The following is a 21098-nucleotide window of genomic DNA, read 5'->3' on the forward strand; positions in this document are numbered from 1 at the left end:
AGCTAACAACCACTCAGATTGATCAGTTGTCACCAACCCCGACGCATTTTGCATACTGGCAATATCGTAGCAAGCAAAATGACACAACAATCTCTTCTTTATTCACAATTCCAAACATTGCTTTTTACTTTTAATTTTTTTTTTCCTGCTTGTATTATGAATTTATAGTACAAGATTGGTATACATGCGTGACGTGTGATTGGATACAAGATTGGTGACGTGATTTTTTTTTCATGAAACCCCGACTGTGGATGGATTGACAAACCATGACTTCTTAGCTATGTTGATTGTGTGCTTAGGTGTGAAAGTAATCTTGATTAATGCTCAATATAATTCCCAAATGTTTCACTGTTATGAAAGATTCTTTCATAAAGGACATTTTATTAGTTAACAGTAATACCCAACAACAAATTCTAATATACTGTATTTGTTTATCCAATCAGTTATTCAGCTCTGCCAACACCAGTAACAGTAAACTGTTTTGGTTGCCGTTAGCGCAACATGCTAACTAGCTAACATGTCAGCGTTAGCTAGTTAGCATGTAGCATCAGTGACAACAAAAATGACGGCTGTTTTATTGCTTGACTTTTACAGAGCAAGTTGGACACACGCTACACAAAGTAGTCTAGAAATACAAAATGAAACCAATTGAAGCGACGACTAAGCACTTGTGCCGAGCGGCCGCTTTTGTTTGTACGCAGAGAGCCATATTCTCCCGTGCCCTAAATCAGAAAAGGTGTGCTACTTTGCAGTTTTTTGTTTGTACAGATTTTCTCATCGATTTAGCCAGACACATCATTGGGGACGATCCGTATCTAACTTCCATATCCATACACAAGTTACTTTCGTATTTAAAGTGTGACATATATTCCAAATAGAAGTCTATGGAATTTACGTGTCAGGAAAACTCCACAATCCGGGACTTGCAGGAATCCTCTGGGGCACATCTTTTTTTCACTGGGTACGCATTTGCGTGTGTCAGAAGCCTAGCCGGGAGAATCGGCGTGCCTTGAAAGTGCGCGAGAAAGGCGCATAAGGAATCGACTTAAGCACGGACGGGAGGCATCTTCGGGCTTCTCACCTTATCTTCGCCCTCATCTGACAACCATCCATACTTTAAAGCAAATGTTATTTCTGGGAATATGTTCATCTTTGTAACGCTACATTTTTAACAACCGACAGTAATGTCAGATAAACATTGACTGTTGCTGTAGGTCAAGTTTAGAATACCTGAGAGTCAAAGTGATATGTAAATTTGTAGGGTAAAGTCCCAGTGTTGTTGTTGTACTGTATATCATTACTCATGGTTTGACTCTTTTCCAATCAAATTGCTTGGTTGGGACTAACTGTTGTGTCATATTACTTTAAAATCTCACTGACAAGAGTTAGGTGTTACGTTAAAAAAACATCAAATGGGAAGTCTTTTGTTTTGCCCATTTTATTGCTTTACAATAATTGGTCTTATTTTATGATAACATCAATTCTGCTTAAATAGCCGCCTGCAGTGTTTATTCCTCCATTAATCTGTTCATCTGTATATTTTGTTTTGAGTTTATGCGCTTTTGCTTTGCTCGTCTGGGTGCACATGCGTGTGTGTTTTTGTGTGTGTCGCCACCGAGCAAAAGCTAAGTCGATGGCGATGTGATTCATCGGAATCTAATTTATGTCCACAAAACAGTCACGTGCCACGCGCAAGCGGTGAGTGGCCGAGTGTATGAAAATAGACGCACGAATAAGATCGTGTGTTGATGGATGCAGAACTAAAACAGATGTTCGGCCAACAAAGTGCCAATGCCTCCATTTTCCTTACGATCTACTAGCTACGTGCACATGGTCACACAAAGCTTGGAGTCAAGAGGCTGGTTTAGCACAAGCCTTCTTGTGGGATTACATCTTTTTCACTAATCTCTCTATTTACATTTTTGGGGTGCTCTGAGCTACCATAGCTTCTTTTTAATGCATTCTCTAATGGTGATTTCAAGCTTGTACCTTTATAGTTGAAACTCAGCTTGTTTTGGTGCAGACTAAGGAAAACATGTACTGTACATATAGGTATTTTTAAAATCCTAGCCGTATTAATAGTACATATTAAAAAAACTTATACCGCAATAGTGGTATAAGTCCAAATCTATCAATATTTCATGAAATATTATAAACACCATTTACGTGTAATAGCTAAAAAGTTTTTCAACATTGGAACTAAGCCTTGATTTAGGCCAGTATTTGTCTAAATGACATGACTTTTCTCTATTCTCTTTTATGCACTTAACTTAAAAATGTCAAAAACTTTACCCGCTCTCATTCTCAGCGGCTCATTTCACCCCCGACTCTTCAATTTTTCTTCTTATCAAGACCATTTTCTGTTCCCTTTGCACAAAACCATGCTTGGATAAGTTGGGTGGGAAAGAGAACTTGCACAGAATCCTGACCTCGAACCCATCAAACAGCAAAAATTCTCCTAGGCGCACTCCAAGATCTTGGAGAAAGTCCTTTCAGAGGAATGAAAGCTTTAAAATTCTGTGTAAATTCAGCGGTCCTATGAACAGAGAGGATATGGATAAATAAACTGGTCAACAGCAAATTTTAATCAGATGTGTCCCTATTCCCTAAACGTATTTTTAACGCATTTAAAAAAAAAAAAAAAAATGAAATGAAATGAACTTCACTGATTTTCGATACCGGCTTACTAGACCTTCTTCCTGTTTACATTCTTGCGACCAAGAAGAGAAAAAAGTCATGTCACCTATTTATTTTTATTTTTGCGTTGCTTTCATATTTCTACCATATGGAAACCAAACCAGGAGAGACATAAACCAAGTTTCAGAATCCTCAACTGGTTCAGATCACACCTAATGTCTTTTTTACTCTGCTTTTTCAACCAAAGTTTTCTCTTTTCTCCCTCTTTCTCTTCACCCCTCTCGCTGACAGTTGGCAAGAAGAGCCGAGGGTCGACAGGTAAAGCTCACATTTCCATTTACATCCGATATCCTTGTATCGTCTCTCATTGTTGCTCTGGATCACAATATTTGTATGAGCCGCTGTTCCAGAACTGAGAGTTTTCATCTGCTAAATGCTCGTGGTCACACTGGCAGCGGCGGTGGGTGGTCCCATTACTGGAGCCTCACAGGCATCATGAATAACTAACTATGGAAAAACACACTCGATTTATATGTGGTTTGAACACTAAGCAAATGTAATGGCCTCCAGTATTTGTACTGTGGAGTCGTGCACGGTGGCTGACTCGGACAAGACCTGCTGTTTCGTTTTGTTCCTTTCGGTTCAGCTCACATTATGATGAGGATGTAAATTATGTACAGCGCCGTTAATTGGTGTCAAGTGTCTGACCTCATTGCTCACCACAAAGAAAAAGCAAGGTTAGCCAGGCAGTCGTAAGGGAGGGATTGAAACACACAGACACAGGTGGATGCTAAGTAGGACATTTATCGGTACTGTACACTGACATTGCAAATCATATTTCACATTTGAAATGAATGAAAATGCCGTTCATCTGTTTTAGCCACAAGGTGTCGAAATGAATCAATGAATCGGTAAGGAATCGATGATCACATTAAAATCGACAACTATGTTAATAATCAAGTAATCAGGTCGATCTATTGTTGAAATTAAAATTGTCTAAATCCTCAGATTTAATTATTCTCTGACTTTTGCAGTCTTTCATGAAACCAGATTGATTATCTTTTGTGTTTACTCAAAATACGACATTTGCAAACATCTGCTGTATTTTCTGGCCTATAAGCCGCACCTTTATATAAGCCGCGTAAACTGTATTTAAAAAAAAATGAAAAAAACGATACATAAGCCACACCAGGTTATAGAACGCACCTATCAACGTTGAAAAATTAAATATTTACTGCATTTTCTGGCCTATAAGTTGCACCTTTATATAAGCCGCATACACTCTATTTAAAAAAAAAAAAATGAAAAAATGATGCATAAGCCACACCAGGTTATAGACCGCACCTATCTATGTTGAAAAATTAGATATTTACAGCATTTACAGAATGATTTTGAACTGTATATGTATACACTGGGGAAATGAAACCTGATCGGAGGTGCTTTAAAAGAAGATGACCTGCAGCTTTAGCCGGACACTCTTCAGATGTCTTCCTTGTCGATTAAGTGACAGCATGTTAGCGTTGCACTTCCAAGCTGACTGACTCACTTAGCTCCATTGGAACAATGTCTTCTGACAGCTTCACCAGACTGTGTTGCCTGAGCTTGACTCCCAAAACATTGTTAAGGTGCCAGTCTGATCCCCTTAAGCAGATTCCAGCACCTCATCGCAAGTGAAAATGTGTCGTATTTAACGAATACAGCGGAAACTCCAAAATGGAGCGCAATCTGTTTGTTGATCTCCCAAGTTCTAATTTCAAAGCACGGAAGCTTTCTTAACTGTACACATGTTTTAAGTAGCATTTCAACATTGTTAAACACAGTCAAAATAAATAAATAAATAAAGTTAAACTACTCACCTTGACAAATGCTGCACGAATCCATAAGGGAGTTGAGACAGAAAGGTGTTTGCAGGGCAATCCAACACCTTGTGTTTTATATCTAAAATCAGACTTGTGATACCTGTATATATATTGATGCATTCGATTCAAGAGTCACTGATGGTGTTAGTGGTTCATCCGGCTGACTGCCACGCAAGCAGCGCGGGTTCATTTCCCACTCAATGCCAGTGTCAAAGGTTGTATGTCTATATAAAGCGACGGCTGAAACGCAAAACCTCCTTTGCCGGGTTCTCTTTGGAGGATGACAACAGGGAAGGATTCTCATATTTGGTCTCTCTGTGAGATAGTCCATATATTTATTATCAAATAGGAGGTTTTGCGCTTCGACCGTCCATGCCCTGTGACTGACTGGCAACTAGTCATCGGTGCTCTATCGAGAAAAGTCAAGTTAGCAATAAAGGTTCTTTATTTTATTTTGCCCGATTTCAAAGTACGGCAGAACAATTCATCAAAATCAAATTGACATCGCAAAGACATCGCAAAGTTGTAGAATGCAATTATAAATTCGGTCAGTCAGTAGGCTTTATGTATACTATATATATATAGTTTCTGTTTTTTGTTATTTTTCCCCATTTTGCCCACGGTTTTCCTGGAATACGTTTATTGAATGGTCCTCAGCGGGCTTGAAGAATTGTCTCTTTTTTTCTCCAGTTCATTTCAATGGGCATCGGTTATACGCAGATTTTCATTACTCGCGGGCCGGCCCAGTCCCTAATCCGAATTGCAGGGATCGACTGTATGATAAATCGAAAAATCGTTTTATTGTAATAAATATAATGTGTAATACAAATATTGAATGTGTTTGTTAAAAATCATATCGTAAAAGGATCTTAAAAACATGATCGCATACCAAATCATAATCACAATATTGAGGAAAATAAATGGCAATTTTTCAGAATCGTTCAAAGTTTTTCAAAGTCACTGACAATCTCCCGTTGTGGATGTTGAAGCGAATCCATCTACTCAATTAACTTCATCGGGGTGCATTGTTGTACTGTATATTCTGTCTCATCCTCTTAGAGTGGTGTAAGCGTAAATATTTGAGCACCTTATTTTTTATGTAGGAATTCATGCCTCGAGCGTCTGTCAAAAATAATCACCAAAAAAACAATGATGTTTACCATGCTGTTATCCACACTCGTGCACATTCTTTAATCTGGTATGCTGATGACGTTACCTCAATATGTCATTGTGGCTCGTGTCACCCAGCATTGTAAAAGTAATGCCGTACTAAAAATAAGGGGTAAAAAAACTCAGTTTCCTCTCTTTTTTTTTTCTTTCCCATTCAGTCCATCAGAAGGAAGATGGAAGATTTTGGCAAGCCAGAAGCGAGGAATGAATATTTAAAATGGGGCATCGCTCCGCGTGGGTCGATGGGGGTCATTTCTAGCCTGCTGGTGCTGCTGGTGGTGATGTAGTGGCATTGGGAGGCTAGCGCAGTCAAACCGTGACACTTAGCTGTCAGCGTGCAGCATTAATGAGCGCGGTGACATGCACAAACACTCGCCTCGTCCTCGCACTCGCATGCGGTATTCTCAAGCCAGTGAGGCAAATGATCACCTTCTCCTCACCGCCACCCCAAAAAAAATCTCCCTCCCTTGTGTTTTTCTCCTTTTGACTAACTTATAAGTTCTTATACTTTTTGGCTGTGTAATTCCCCCACTTTATGTCCATTGCTGAGCAAATGTATCGGACCAGTATTTCCTAACATTTATTGAGGAAAGGCACCCATTTTACATAAAAAAAAAATAAAAAAAAAAAGTCTCGCGGCGCACCACCAAACAAAAGTGTCACAGACAGTTAAGTTGAAAGTTAATTCAAATTCAACGGTTGCAAGTTAGTGGAAGAAAAACAAACTCTGCTTCATTTCGGCATCCACATGTTTACATTTAATTGTTTCATGAAACAGGAAAGGTTGAAGTGATAAAGCCACAGATTTGTTTACATTACTGTTGTAATCTGATTGACGACTTCCTGAGTTGTTTTTACGCCACACTTGTTTGGTAAAATTTTGTGAAGATGTCGTAATGAATTCTTAAAAGACAGCAAATATAACTGAACAAGATAAACAGTCTTTCATATTACTTCATGGTTCATATGTCTTTTTTTTTAACAAAAGCCTAACATAAGACATTCATAAAAATAAAATAAAAAATAAATTCATATTGTTTATTGTAATAGAAATTAATATATCGCGTGTGTTTGTTAAAAACATTGCATATTAAATTGCAATTGCAATATTGAGGGTAAAAAAAACAAATCACAATTAGATTATACTTCAAACTCCCTCAGGCTGGAACCAATTAATGGCATTTTCATTTATGTCAGTGGAGAACGATGATTTGAGACAAATCCCTCTGCTCTCTAGGTCCTTGCAGAGTTTTGTTAAAAAGGCTTAAAACGCACACACACACACCCACGCACACACACACACGCCCCGACTCCCTGACTCTACATGGTGTGTTGAGTGAGTGACAGATTTAATAGGAGAACAAGATGTAATCCAAGAGAATCCATTCAAAGTGGGATTACACTCTAATCTGGATGGAATCACCTTTCATCTCTCTCTCTCTCTCTCTCTCTCTCTCTCTCTCTCTCTCTCTCTCTCTCTCTCTCTCTCTCTCTCTCTCTCTCTCAGTCTCTCGCTCTCTTTATCCATCTCTATCACTTCTCTGCCCTAAAGCTGCACCAATCCTTTTACTAGCCCTTTTATTCTTATCTTTCCCATACTTGATTTAATTTGGGATTTTTGTGCCTCTGACCAAGTTTCAAGCACACACACTCACACCCACACACACACACCCCTGCATGCAAACCTCACACATGCCTATCTTTCAATCAGCAGTGATTGCACTGATGGCAGTATTGTAACATTGCAACAATGTCCTTACCTCTTTGGTGCCAAATTACACCCCCCCCCCCCCACACACACACACAAGGGTACACTGTGTTCTTTCCCACTAGCCTCATAAGAGTTGATTTCATTCAAGATTGAGGAGAAATTTTCCAGAGCAAATGCAAGGAATGAAGGGTACAATGCCTTCTGACTAACTTGAAAGCTGCTGTCGCGTTTATTCTAATCATTGTTCCGCTTGGTGATTGCAAACATTTTTTTTTAGGCAAGGCAGCTTTATTTATATAGCTCATTTCATACACAAGATAACTCAATGTGCTTCACATAATTAAACGTACTACCTTTAAAAACAATTACAAAGAAAAGCACTACAGGTATTTATAAACAAAGTACAGAAATAAAAGGTATCTTACCAAAATTACAAAAATTCCGCTTGGTGATTGCAAACATTTTTTTTTAGGCAAGGCAGCTTTATCTATATAGCTCATTTCATACACAAGATAACTCAATGTGCTTCACATAATTAAACGTACTACCTTTAAAAACAATTACAAAGAAAAGCACTACAGGTATTTATAAACAAAGTACAGAAATAAAAGGTATCTTACCAAAATTACAAAAAGAACATAAAGTGCAAGAGAGATTTGGGAAAATTGATTTTGCAAACGCTTTAAAACACCTCAATCATGGCTATGGGGGGAAAGCATAGTTTTTAGCTTGGATTTAAAAGCATTTACACTCGAGGGGGTTACTTCACTTCTTTTGACAGCTTTTTTCCATTTGCGTGCAGCATAAAAGTAAACGCTGCATCACCATATTTGCTTTGAACTCTGGGCTCCACTAATTTACCCGAGTCTGCAGACCTTGCAACCCTGTTGGGTTTGGATTCCATTAGCATTTCTTTCATGTATTCAGGACCTAAACCATTCGGTGATTTATAGAGCAGTAGCAGAACTTTAAAGTCTATTCTACAGCTGACTGGGAGCCGGTGTAAAGCCTTAAGGACTGGAGTAATATGTTCTGATCTCTTTGTTCTGGTCAGAACACATTTCCTTGGATCAGGACGTGAAGAAGAAGAAAAAAATCACAGGATAAACGTGATCTTAAGTGCATCTCAGTGAATTAGAACATCGTAGAAAAGAACAATTAAAAGTTCAATGTATTTATAGATTCATTAAATTCAGGAAAATACTTTCCATCGTGCCGGATAATTGGGAGTCTCGCTCATGTCAGTGATGCCTTACTTTAAAAATTTGATTTGTTCCATGACGCCGCTTGCATCTTATCCATTTCCCCCATTTACGTCATTATTCTGCTCCAGCCCCATGTCCTTCGAAAGTGTGCGTCGTGGCCACCACGGGGGAGTACAACACAGACATAGAGAGACATACGAAGAACAGTTTCACAGCGTAAACTGCAGTAATAGTAGTCACATTTTGCAGAGGATAAAGAATATATGCCTGAATATTTTTGTATGCGCTGTTGCTACCATTTGTGTTCAAATATAAGTTGTTTAAAGGTTTGGAACTACCGCAGCGTTGATGCTAATTTCATTAGTGTCTGTTAGCATTATGCTAGCTCATATCACCAGGCAGTTATGTGGATGTTTTTAACTACACATCATGGAAATGTGACAATTTAGTTGGATTTTTCATATATATGTTTATATAAATGGATGCTGGAGAGACTGTGAAGTCATTAGCATTCAACGCTAGCACGAGCTAGCGAGCCGTCGACTGGCAAGTCGAGTCCCTCTGGTGTTTGTATCAAAGGTTGATTTTTTTTTTTTTTTTTTTTTTTTTTTTTACAATGCTTTTATGCTTTCGTAGGACGGCGGCCGACCACATGGTGTTTCTCATTCGCTTAAAGAGCAATCCAATATATTTTGATGAAACTTCTGGACTCTCCTTGTCGCGTCTTTGCAGGGAGCCGCTCGAGCTGGCACAGCTTGCACACGCACACAGAATTAAAAACAAAATAACTTTTGCCTGCCATAATCCCAGCGTAAAATGAACTGGAAAATGTTTCAACGTAATAGGAGCGTTCAGCGAATGAGGGATTGTACGCTCCCAACAAGATGAAATAATATTCCCCCAGGGGGAGAGGCTGTTAGAGAGAGGAGACAGGAGGGAAGATCACACATCCATATGGCATTTTGCTTCTTCTCCGCTTCCACCATCTTTTACTCCGGCGAGATGACGGCCATCTGCAATACTTGCCTCAACACGCTCTGCCTGCCTCAGCCGAGCACTTTTATTCACCTCCTTTCACCCTCCCCCGGGATTCCGTCTGCCTCCCTCCGTCCGAGGTAACAGGCTGTCACCTTTAGCGCGTTACTCGGGGCCACTGTCAACGTTTAACACGGTCACCGATGTCTGCTTGTCTGACCTCGTCTTAATGACCACCCTCCATCTCGTTCACCTGCCACAGGGCCGTTTTTTTTTTTTCCCTTAAATCACTACACGTTGTACGACACGTTGGCCTTTGCACGATGACAAGGTCCTGTGTGTATGTGTGATGAAGATATCCACTAACACAGAAATCCTTAAAAATGTCACCAGTTTGAAAATGAAACATGTTCAGGACAAATAGAACTTAAAGTAAAACAAAAACTTGGAGGCCAAAAAAAAAAGAAAAAAAAAAGGAATTTGTGACCGTTTGCACAGCAGATTCAGGAGGTCAATCCAAGTGTTGTTTTTTGGCAGCTATCTTAGATAGACAAAAAATGAATGGGTTTTAGTCAAAAGTTGTAGTCTTTTAATAAATGTACGTCATCATAATGTTGACAAAATACGACCATGTTAATAACTCTGAATGGCCTTAACTATCCAACAAAACCAACTTTTCTTGTAAGCATGCTGCTAACGTTACAGAAGCCAAGTGCTTTTTATTTAGGTACATGAGGAACAGCAACAGTTGTAAAATGCTAAACTTTCCTCCAAGTTTCAGACAGTCATTTAACAATAGTTCACTCTGACAACACATTACGCTGCTGCCCGGCCCAGAATCCCTACGTTTTACGCATAACTGTAACACACCCACAAGCTAATGAATTGACGCTAGCACAACAAAGTTAACTTATGCTTGAAGTTAGCTAGCAGCCCATTTTGGCAGCATTTTCACAGAAAAATGAAATTTTACTATGAGATTTATCATAAGTGGCCTGTTGAGTAACTTTATGCTGTATGTATATGATATGTGTTTTTGACCTGACATGTTCATTTTGAACTTCGAACAGACCACATTTCCGTCCAGTCTTGTCTCGTCCACAAAACCTACACGTCTTGTCATGTTTTAATCACCATGTTTAGCTTAGTCACCATCATGTTCTAGTCATGAAAAGAAGGGGTGTCAGCAACATCATCTCGCCATCGTCACCGTCGGCAAAAACAACACTGAGCCAATCAAAATGCATCCTAACATGATTGCAAGACTGCGGCCTCAAGCGAAGTCAGCTCCTATATATTAGAAGATAAATTGGTCGATATGTGACCAGATGTCTCCTTCTCTGGAGAAATTATCTTACTTTTCATTTTATTGATGAGACATCGGGAACAAACACGCTAAGAGAACGTGGACAAGGTAATGGCTACAAGGCTGGGCGGCCATCATATAAGCAGGTATAATCTGGCAACGTATTGACCAATGTATCCCCTAAATATGTTGTATCTGACAACTTTGCTTGGGGCCATCATCTTGAAATTGTGTTCACCGAGGATGTGTTTTGATCGGCCACCTGAATTTCTGCCTATAGCACGTAGCCGAAGTAGCACGCACAGTGAATTTTTCACCATACGAGGCGAAAAATATCAAACAAAAAAAACCTCAGAAAATCTGCTGAGCAAAGAATGAGTGTCTCGAATGTGACACACACATGCGCGCCCACCCCTACACACACACACCCCAACACACACACACAACAACAGATGCGTATCATTTCGTCAGCACTCTTGTTTCAGAAAACAGTGAAACAGTGTGAAAATGTTATTGCATGCTTTGAATAGCAAAAAGTGGTTCATTCGTACAAATGGAGCCATGTGACGGGAGAAATCGAGTCAACTGCTATCATTAGCATCCCAAGCTAGCCACTCGCTAACAGGATTCCAACTGGCTGGCTGATCTAATTAAATTATGGTGTGTTTTATTGAAGTAACATTCCCCACCCTCACTGCCCCATGAACCACTTTTACATAGACATATTTTGACGGACCGCTATAGAAAAAAGTAAATACAAATGATCATTAAATAAACAGCTCACCATTGAGCTGAATGTAGCTTGTTGTAATTAATGGGAGCTGTGCAGTTGTCTCTCTTCAATGAGCTGGTCACATCTTGGGGTGATCTTTTTTTCTTGAAGAAAAACTCCAAAGGCCAGTCTTTTATTAAGAGATGCTTGGTGCCCATGTGCCCCAAGCAGTTTTGATGGCTTTGTTGCCTCAATTGCGAGCGTGTTGCAACATATTAGACCAGGGATGGGCAATTTGCTAAAGGGGGCCACAACTTTTTTTTTTATCAGTGTCACTTGGGTGGGGTGCACATAGGACCACACACTTACTAACTAGTTGGATGACAAATATGCAATTTAAATATAGACAAAATATGTGCATATGTGCAAATACGTGCTCTTAACTCATCCACTGCCATTGACAAATGTACCTGTCTTTTCACAGTCCAGCCATTCAATCCCAGGAACGAATTTATATTTTTTTCACCTTTTTTCAAATGCGAGAGTAAAAGAGGGTCTGGCAGTGAATTAATTAATATATTTCATTTTTGATCATACATTTTTCAATGCTTATATAAAAGATCCACTATTCTAACTCAACTACAAATGGTTTTGAAGCAAACAACAAAATAACCACACACTGTATTTTTATTTTATTTATTTTTTGCTGTGCAAACTACTGCATAAAAAAAATACCATTCAAAGATGGCACAAAACTGCTGAACAAGAAACCATCATTAAGTGTGAGAACCAAATTTTTTGTACATACGTTTTTAAAATTTTTTCACTAAAATCAACTCACTTAAAATTAGATTTTTTTTTTTTAATTAATTAGGGGGCCCCCTTGAGTGTGTTCGCGGGGAAACATATTCAGTGTTAACAAACTTCAGAGCTTTGTGTTCTTCCCAAATGTTCTTTTTGTGTCACTATATCCATATCTTCCAATTAGTGACTCAACCTATACTCTTATAAGTTAGAGCACCAGTGGGTGTCAATGAGAAGGTGCTGGCATGTTTGGGAGTATGTGAAGGTGAAATTGTGTGTGAGTATGCGTGAGGGGTGTGTGTATGTGTGCGTGTAGTCATTTGGCTGCTTTATTGCTCCCGCATGTCTTATTCCCTGTGACAGCGGGATATGATTCTTTGGCTCTTGTGAGTATCTCCCAAAGAAGTGTGAAGAATAAAGAGCAGGGAGTCAATTACCACCTTTTTGGTCCTTCACTTCAAAGATGAGATGAAAGGCGCTCCTCACCTCCATCTGTGTTCGCTCCCGATCCAACCCGCCCAACACCCCCCCACACACACACACACACACAATCCCTCACGTTCTGACGCTCACATCCCCATCCAACTCCTGTCACAGTTGGCCTCTTTAATTTGTACTTCCTACTTCTGACTGATTGCAAATCTGCATATTCATAACTATATAGTGGCGTGGCCAATCCAATGACGTTCATACGCGTGTGCGTCTGTGTGTGTGTAGAGCCCACTTCTTTTCAAACTAAATCTGCTGAGCACATTATGCACTTTTCAAGCTGTGATAAGAATCCTTTTGAGTCTTTTTTTTTATTATTATGAGAGGCCATTTGGGTCATAAATCATCTTCTCCCTCGCTCCTTCTCAGACACACACACATCATCATCATAATCTCTTACTCGCGCCGCCATTTATTTTGCCAGTGGGGACATAAATCACTCTTTAGGCACAATAGTGTACTATTTTTCATGTTATCACTGTAACACATGTGTAGTGTTATCCTCTCTGCAATTCATCATCCCTACCCTGAAGAGTTCGGAATAGTTTGGGGGAGGGGGAGGGAATCTAGAGTATTTGTTGACGGTGGATTTATTGTACGAATAGAATTAGAAGTCAACGAAAAAGATGTTTTGACCAACTCACTCCCGACTGAACTTTTGTGCAATTTTAAACATCAAATTGAATTAGAATGTCCTTTATATATCCATTAAAAATATAGGATTTGATTGTTTCTCAAGTAATATTTTAATTTCCTCAGATGGCAAGTTAAGACTTAATCATCCAATTTATACAAAATAAAATCATCAAATATTTCACACTGTCTGCAATGATTTTTTTTGTAAATATGAGTTTAGTTTTTGGACTTGAACTACTGAAATATCGGTCAATGATGTTTTCCATGATATTTCAATTTATTGAGACGTACCTGTTCATATTGTATCTTTCCAAGGAGACATTAACTTTGTACAACAAGAATGTAGTGGTGTATGTAGTGCATGCCCGGGACTATGATGCCTGTGTGAACCACTATCATCTCTCTATGGCAGATTCAGAGTCAGAAGTCGATGCTCCAGCCATTGTGATCGGACCTAAAGACACTACAGTGTTGGCAGGGAACAAGGCCACCCTGGAGTGCATTGCTAATGCCAGGTATGTTTGATATATTCACAGATATGATATGATATAATGTGAAGATATATGATGTATTGTATATTCACAGTATATATTCACAATATGCAATACATATACAGTGCTTTCCAAACGTATTGGACCACCCAGCATCATGAAGTGCTTTAATTTGGACCCTACAGATTTCAAGTGAGTTTTGTAGACACATTTGGGCAGCTTGGAAATCAAATAAAAATCAAGCATAACATTCAAGTAAGTGAGCACCGACTATCCAGGGGAATAAAAACTGAGCTGCAAATAATGAAAATCCCCGTGTAATTAATGCTCCCCTAAAGGGGTATTTAATTGCCTATGTATGGCACAAGATGGTGACAAAGAACCACTTATGTTTAAATGAAATTCCTCACCTCACTTCGACTTACTTCCAAAGGCAATTCAGTTGCTCTCTTGGCCTGAACACAGAAACAGAATAGGGCAGGTTTTCAGTAAATAACAAGGTAGATTAAAAAAATACAATAAAAAATATGAAAAAAATACACACACACACATATATATACTATAATTAATTCTCACTATAATTAGAATCTGAAAAGAGATGACTGTGCTATTTTTTGGCGCTTCTTTGCAAAAAAAAAAAGTGTATTTCATAATAATGATGTTTTAGCATTGGAAATCATAGAAAGCTTCTACAAACTGGTGTATTAACCACTGCATAAATTGCGATGCATCTATTTTAGCGTGGCACAAGTCTTACAATGAGTAGTGGTCGTATACATTTGTTAAGCACTGCAACCTAAGTGAGAATTGTTAAACGCATTTGGAGTGCATGACAAATGCACAAGGAATAATAGCAATTACAGGTCAAGGCCATGAAGTTGCTATTATTCTCACACCGAGGCCATTTTGTTCTTTTATGTAACACACCAGAATATCTGATGGCAAAATAATAGCAGGCAAGAACCATTTATGCGGCTTGACCCCCAGCTTTAAAAAGATGTATTTCATCAGTGTTGGGATGCTGGCTGACAGTGTTCAAATCAACAGGTGATAAGCTGCACACACTCCCAAAGCGCACTTGAGTGTTTGTAGAGGGTTTTTGCCGGATTGGCTTCTTGAGCCGCTGTCTGTCTGGCTCGTGTGTTCCTTGGCAGCGCTTTTGCCAAGATACACAGAACAAGTCAACACACTCACTGATAGATGTTATGCATATCAGCCAGTGGAACAGAATGGTTAAAATTGAAAACATTAAGAATATTGTCTATACAAGGGTCAGTTTATAATAGACATGTAAATTGGAATTCCATTGCAATCGTGTAACGTAAATTGACTTAGCTAGAGAGTGCCATTCATACATATAGGTATTAGTATTAATCACAACTTCTAACATTTGCTATTAATAATTACTCCTCCTCTGCCTCCCTGGTCAGGTCTATTCAGGCATGTTGGAGGGGAGAGTTAGGAAGTTGAAACTTTGATTCAGGAGGAGCGGTATATTTTTCATTATGACCTTTGAACAGTCGACCAGCTCTACACCCACAGCAGGGTTGCATGGGAGTGTGCTAAACCACTCTCCGTGTGCTTCGTGGACTTGGAGTAGGACGCGCAGTCAGGGATCCGAGGTTGTCTCCAATTGCCCGCAACACATGCGCAGCCAATTTACATCATCCGCAAGGGGGGGGGGGGGATAAATGCACTTTGCACACGGCAGTTTCAAGCACGGACCCCTGGGAGTCAATTCCTGCTTCCGCGATGTCATGTGCGCTTCGACAGCCTTGATTTTAAAGAGAACGAAGGGAGCCGTTTCGATTGGCCGGGAGTCGGCTGTGTTCCATCCCACAATGGCGAGTCTAGGAAGAAATAAAAAAAAAAAAAAGAAAACTCCACCCATGTGCACAGTTAGACTGCGCTTTGCGCTGGACTTGCACTGGGAGGAAAGTAGGGTGTTGTGTCTCTCGCCTGGCCTGGGAAGGCCTCATGATCCCCAAGAGGAGCTGGATAAAGTGGTTGGGGAGAGGGAAGTCTGGGCTTCCCTGCTAAACCTGCCCCGTGACCCAACTTCAGACAAGCAGAAGAAAATGGATGGATAGCTGGAAATTATTAATCATTAACATGCCATCAGTCAAGAAGTTGCTCTACCAGTATTATCACGTCCATCAACAGAACCCCCCTCGAGTGCTTCGCAAATGCCAATATATTTATACGCTGGATTCGATTTTTTTTTTCTTATATAATACTGCATGCAGTGGAATATAGGCTCCAATATGTAAATTTTTTAATGGAATACATGGAATAAAAATGACGCCATTTGCATTTGCTGCCAGAGCTCAGATTCGAATGTAAACAAGCGACTGTCGTTTTCTAACAGCCATTAGTTAATCTGTTCACAGATACAGAAGGAACGGTTCAAATATGTCCTATTTAGTCATCTCTCTTACTTCGGTGTACTGTCGTCCCTTTTCACATCTCCTCCAGAATGCATTACTCGCTGAGTGGACACTGGCGGTGGACATTAATTGGTAAAAAAAAAAAAGGTCCGTAAGTACAAATAAAGGAGTACAAATAAAGGAGATGATAGGGGAGCAGTTGTCACAGGCTTCCGACTTACAAGCGCCTCTTTGAGGAACTTTGAATGCTGCCTCTTTAATCACAAAATGTTAGCATGATACACATTTGCATTCATCTTACATGTCTGACTCTTTTTGGTGAACGATGAACACAATGAACGTTTAATTTTATTCAATTAAATTAGTACTGTTTATCGTCATCATGAAGTCCATTTGAAGCAGAGTCATGAATATTTAAGCCCCCACCAACTAATAGAGGCAACGCTGTCTAAATGGGGGAATTAAGTCGTGGATTTATGTGTTTTCCAATGCAAATTTAATTCATATTTCTAATTACTGCTAATAACATTTTTTTTTTTTTTCAATTGACAGTGCATTGCACAGGTGCAATTTAAAAAGAAAACAAAGCGGACGCGAGTTGCACTTTCATAGTCTTAGAAAAACAAGAGTAGTTTGTTTGGTTGAAGTTTTTGTTCACGTTTAGGCCCTGGAAAACATGAATAATAAAAAAAAAATGATGATAATAATAACAATAATAATAATAATAATAATGATAATAATGATAATTTTGTCCAATTGAACCAATTGCGACCTTGCAGCAGTTGAAGCTAAGGCCTTAAAAATTCCAATTTGAATGAAAGACCTTATCTAATCTGCAGCTGCTTCATGCAGACAAGTTTTGACTCCTCCGCCATACACACTGTCACCATTCATTTGCTGCCTCATTGATACAGAACGTGATGCTTTTACTATGTTCTTCTTTCTTCCCCGTCACTTTATTCTCCTTTCCTCCTCTTCAGAGATGTGGACCGCCTTTCGGTAGCGTGGAAACGCGATGGGCGTCTCTTGGCCAGTGGGCGTCGGCTGGTGATTCCCACCCCGGCCTCCTCGGATGCCGGCGAGTATGTTTGTGAAGCGTTGTTAGGCAACAACACTGCCAAAGCTGCTGAGGCCAGGGCACACCTCACTGTGATTGGTAAGCAAATATAATAATGAGCATATGTGTACACTTTGCAAACGTCTGTAGGTGATTTGGGCATACACACACTGCTCTGCTAACCACGGTATGTGTCATAAAAGAATTACGCAATTAAAAACGGTCCACTTTGTTGTGTATAGGGCCCAGACGATTAATCAGCTCTTTTAAAATAGGAAAAAAATCAGCAGAAATTTGATTTTTGCTGAGTGATTTTTTTTTTGTACTTTTTTACATATTATTTGACGCATTTGCCTATCTTGTAAAGGTAAGCAAATACAAAACGGACAAAGTATTGTAAAACAGTCAATTGTTTTGCCTCTAATTCATGCCTGTTTTGTAAGTATGTATAGAACATATATAGAATATATATATATAGAATATATATATATATATATATATATATATATATATATATATATATATATATATATATATTTTAATTCATTAATTGGAGGATTAATTGGTTGTCAGAATTTTATTCTGCCAAATATCGGAATCAGCATCGGCCTCAAAATCATCATATCAGTCGGTACCATTTCCTATTCCGTGATTATTGGCACACGCTCTCTCTTTGTAATCACTGATACCTTTTCTATGGTGGCATCATAAAAAAGCTAATAAAAAAAACAAACGTAAAATGAAAACATACTTATAATGTACAGTAAATTCTCCTCACTAAAGTCTTGTGAAATATCCAGTGACGTCTTGGTTTTTTGTGAGACTACCAAACTGTTGGACTTGATGAACTGTAAAAAAAAATTACAACACAATGAAGAGTGATTTCCCCAGTGAATAAAAAGACTATCATAAATCAAGTAGAGACTTGTGCCTGGAAATTGCAAATGTGCACACTGCGGGTGGTGAATGTCCACCATGGGACAACTCCAGCTAAATCGCTTGTCCATCAATAAAGTACATATATCCAGTCAATTGGTGTGTGTGTGTGTGTGTGTGTTTGTGTGTGCGCGTGTGTGTGTGTGAACACGGGTGAATTTCACACGTTAATCGTAATGGCAAAATGACACTATGGACACACACGCCTGTTTGCCCTCCAGCTAAATTATTTTTTTTCTCCCAGAGTCACAAATCAATGCTGGGGGGAAAACCAAAACAAACCTTAAGACAGTCACACAGGAGCTCTGTCGCAAGCGGTGGCTGTCTTGGATATTTGTGTGTAAATAGAAAACAACAGGCCATGGCAGCCAACACTTGATTGATGAAGCGCTCCCTCCTACCCGCATGTCAGCGTCTTTTTTTGATCTACTGTGATTGTCGGAGCGTGGGAGCGTCTTAACACAAAGAGAACAAACTAGCGATGCCAATAGAATTCTCACTAGTCACAAAAGACCTGCCGGAGTGTGCTAGCCCTTTTCATAATCAGTGTGCCCTAACACTACCGTAAAGATTGGTTCATAACATCAGATTTTTCATTCATTCAGATTTTTAACATCTGAACCGATTTTTTAAAATGTGAGTGATCTTGCAAATGATAAAAAAAAAATCACCATGCGGGATCTGACTGTCATCAAGACTGCACTCACATAATGAATGAACTCCACCAAAATTATGAGTATCCAATGCCAAATTGATCTGAATCAGCAGACCTCAAAGCCCTTCTGGTCTTATATTCAATTCACATTTCTTTAAAACACAATTGCTCATGAGAAATTATGTAAATCCAATTTAATCCGTTCCACACACCCAAAACTATTTAAAGTGGAAGTCAACACTAACATCTTTTTTTCAAGAATATGTTCTATGCAAGCCCACTAGTTGAAACAGGGCATTCTGATAAATATTACGTTTATGGACTAAATCCACTCGTTTTTAGCCATCTCTGGGGGCAGCCATTTTGTCTTCTGTCGACTGAAAATGACATCACAACTGCTCACGATAACCAATCGCAGCTCAGATTCAGAAAACAGGTTTGCCGTGATTGGTCGTTGTGAGCAGTTGTGATGTCATTTTCAGTTGACAGAGGACAAAATGGCCGCCCCCAGAGATGGCTAAAAACAAGTGCATTTTGCTGCTTAATTTATATTCCACAAACGCAAAAGTAATCAGAATGGCGTGTTTCAACTAGTGGGCCTGTTGATAATTTTGCAGACGTGCGCGTGCTGCCGGATGTGCGAGAAGGAAGGCTCTGCCGCAGTGGTTGTGGTCACAGCCGACTTCAATCATGGCCAATCGAAGTGGCTCCTTTCATTCGCTTTAAATCCAGCACAGAAGTTGTGCTCTAGGGTCCTCTCTCCATCACCGATCATTCGTTTGGTGCTCCCCGCACTCTCAAAACAGTTAGGTCAAAATAACCCAATACGGGTCAAAAAGGTGTCTGCTACAGTTTTCCGGTTATTTTGTGGGTTTTGTACAAACCATTCCAATTTTTGGGGTTGTTTTATGGCTTATTAATTTTGAACCAATTAGGTTAAATGAATAGCATAAAAAGGTTAGGTCGGTCCCTTTTCGACCCATATTGTTTTATTTTTTTACCCAACTGTTAAAGTTTATAGCTGATGCTCAGTATGGATAATATGATATTAAAAATATACAATCATTCCGAGGTGTTTGATGCCCGCTGTTCATCAACAAAATATGTCTAACATCCACCACACGTCTGCGGAGCTCAGAATCTGTCCGCCTGCGCCTGGATCAAGTTCCCAAAAATCGCATTTGGCCAGCTGCTATTTAGACGTGGTCTGTGCAGATTTAAATTTAGACTGATTTTCGACCATCAAATTGTCACTTCGCTGAACACATTTCCAAGGACACACCGGCGGAGACCGATCTGCCAAATTGGCAAAAGTGCACAACCAACCATGAAAATTTGAAAATGGAGCCCCCAGTGTTGCTCAATTACGTGAGGAAGTGCTTCACTTCATCACACGGCAACGTTTCGCCGTACTCAAAAATAAAAAATACAACAGAAATATACAAAATATAACGTACGAAATATAGCATAAGTACAAAGGAAACACAGAGAGAGGACATTTCCGAGTAAAGACGGCAGATTTTTTTTCACATATCATATTCATCATGTACTAATGTCAAGTCATAATGACAGTTCTAACAAATGTGAAAAAAAAAAAAACGTATATATACCGTATATTTTCCCCACTTCAAGGCCAAGAGGGCTGCTGGGCATCACTGCTGAATAATAATGCTCAAGTTTCAAATATGGACTCAATAGACCTCATTGAAGACCGCGGTGAAATTAATTTCTATACTGAACTGCATGTGTGTGGAGGGGGTGCGTGCGTGCGCCTCAAAGGTCTTCATTATTCAGTCACATTTCTATTCTGCCCACTAATCGGAATATGTATGACACGGGGAGCTGGTGTGTTGCATCGCCACCGTGAACAACAATAGATCTGTTGTTGTTTTCCCGCTGCTTTACTGCCACGCAAGTGGGACGCCAGCCGAAGCGTCTTGAAACCCAAACTAGCAAAACAAGTGAAAAACACGTTTTGCTTTTTGTGCGCATGTGTCTCGGTCCTTGAAACTCACCTGACTGAAGGGAATAAATACGTGTGCTTTATTAGTGTCACACCACCAGGCTC

At 39.5% G+C, this 21098-nt stretch overlaps 1 protein-coding gene across 3 annotated transcripts in view; it reads left to right on the forward strand.

Moving 5' to 3' along the window:
• The window catches only part of sdk1b (sidekick cell adhesion molecule 1b), a 325525-nt gene that overhangs the window by 201033 nt on the left and 103394 nt on the right, over positions 1-21098 (forward strand). For all 3 annotated transcript variants that reach the window (XM_086033471.1, XM_086033472.1, XM_086033473.1), the window contains 3 exons: positions 2929-2955; positions 13917-14019; positions 17363-17538. In XM_086033471.1, coding sequence (XP_085889597.1) covers positions 2929-2955; positions 13917-14019; positions 17363-17538 — 306 coding nt within the window. The remainder of the gene's footprint in view (positions 1-2928; positions 2956-13916; positions 14020-17362; positions 17539-21098) is intronic.

The sequence above is a fragment of the Filicampus tigris genome, chromosome 6 (genome assembly GCF_054856515.1).
Source record: "Filicampus tigris isolate MCC_2025a chromosome 6, RoL_Ftig_1.0, whole genome shotgun sequence".
Lineage (NCBI taxonomy): Eukaryota > Metazoa > Chordata > Actinopteri > Syngnathiformes > Syngnathidae > Filicampus > Filicampus tigris.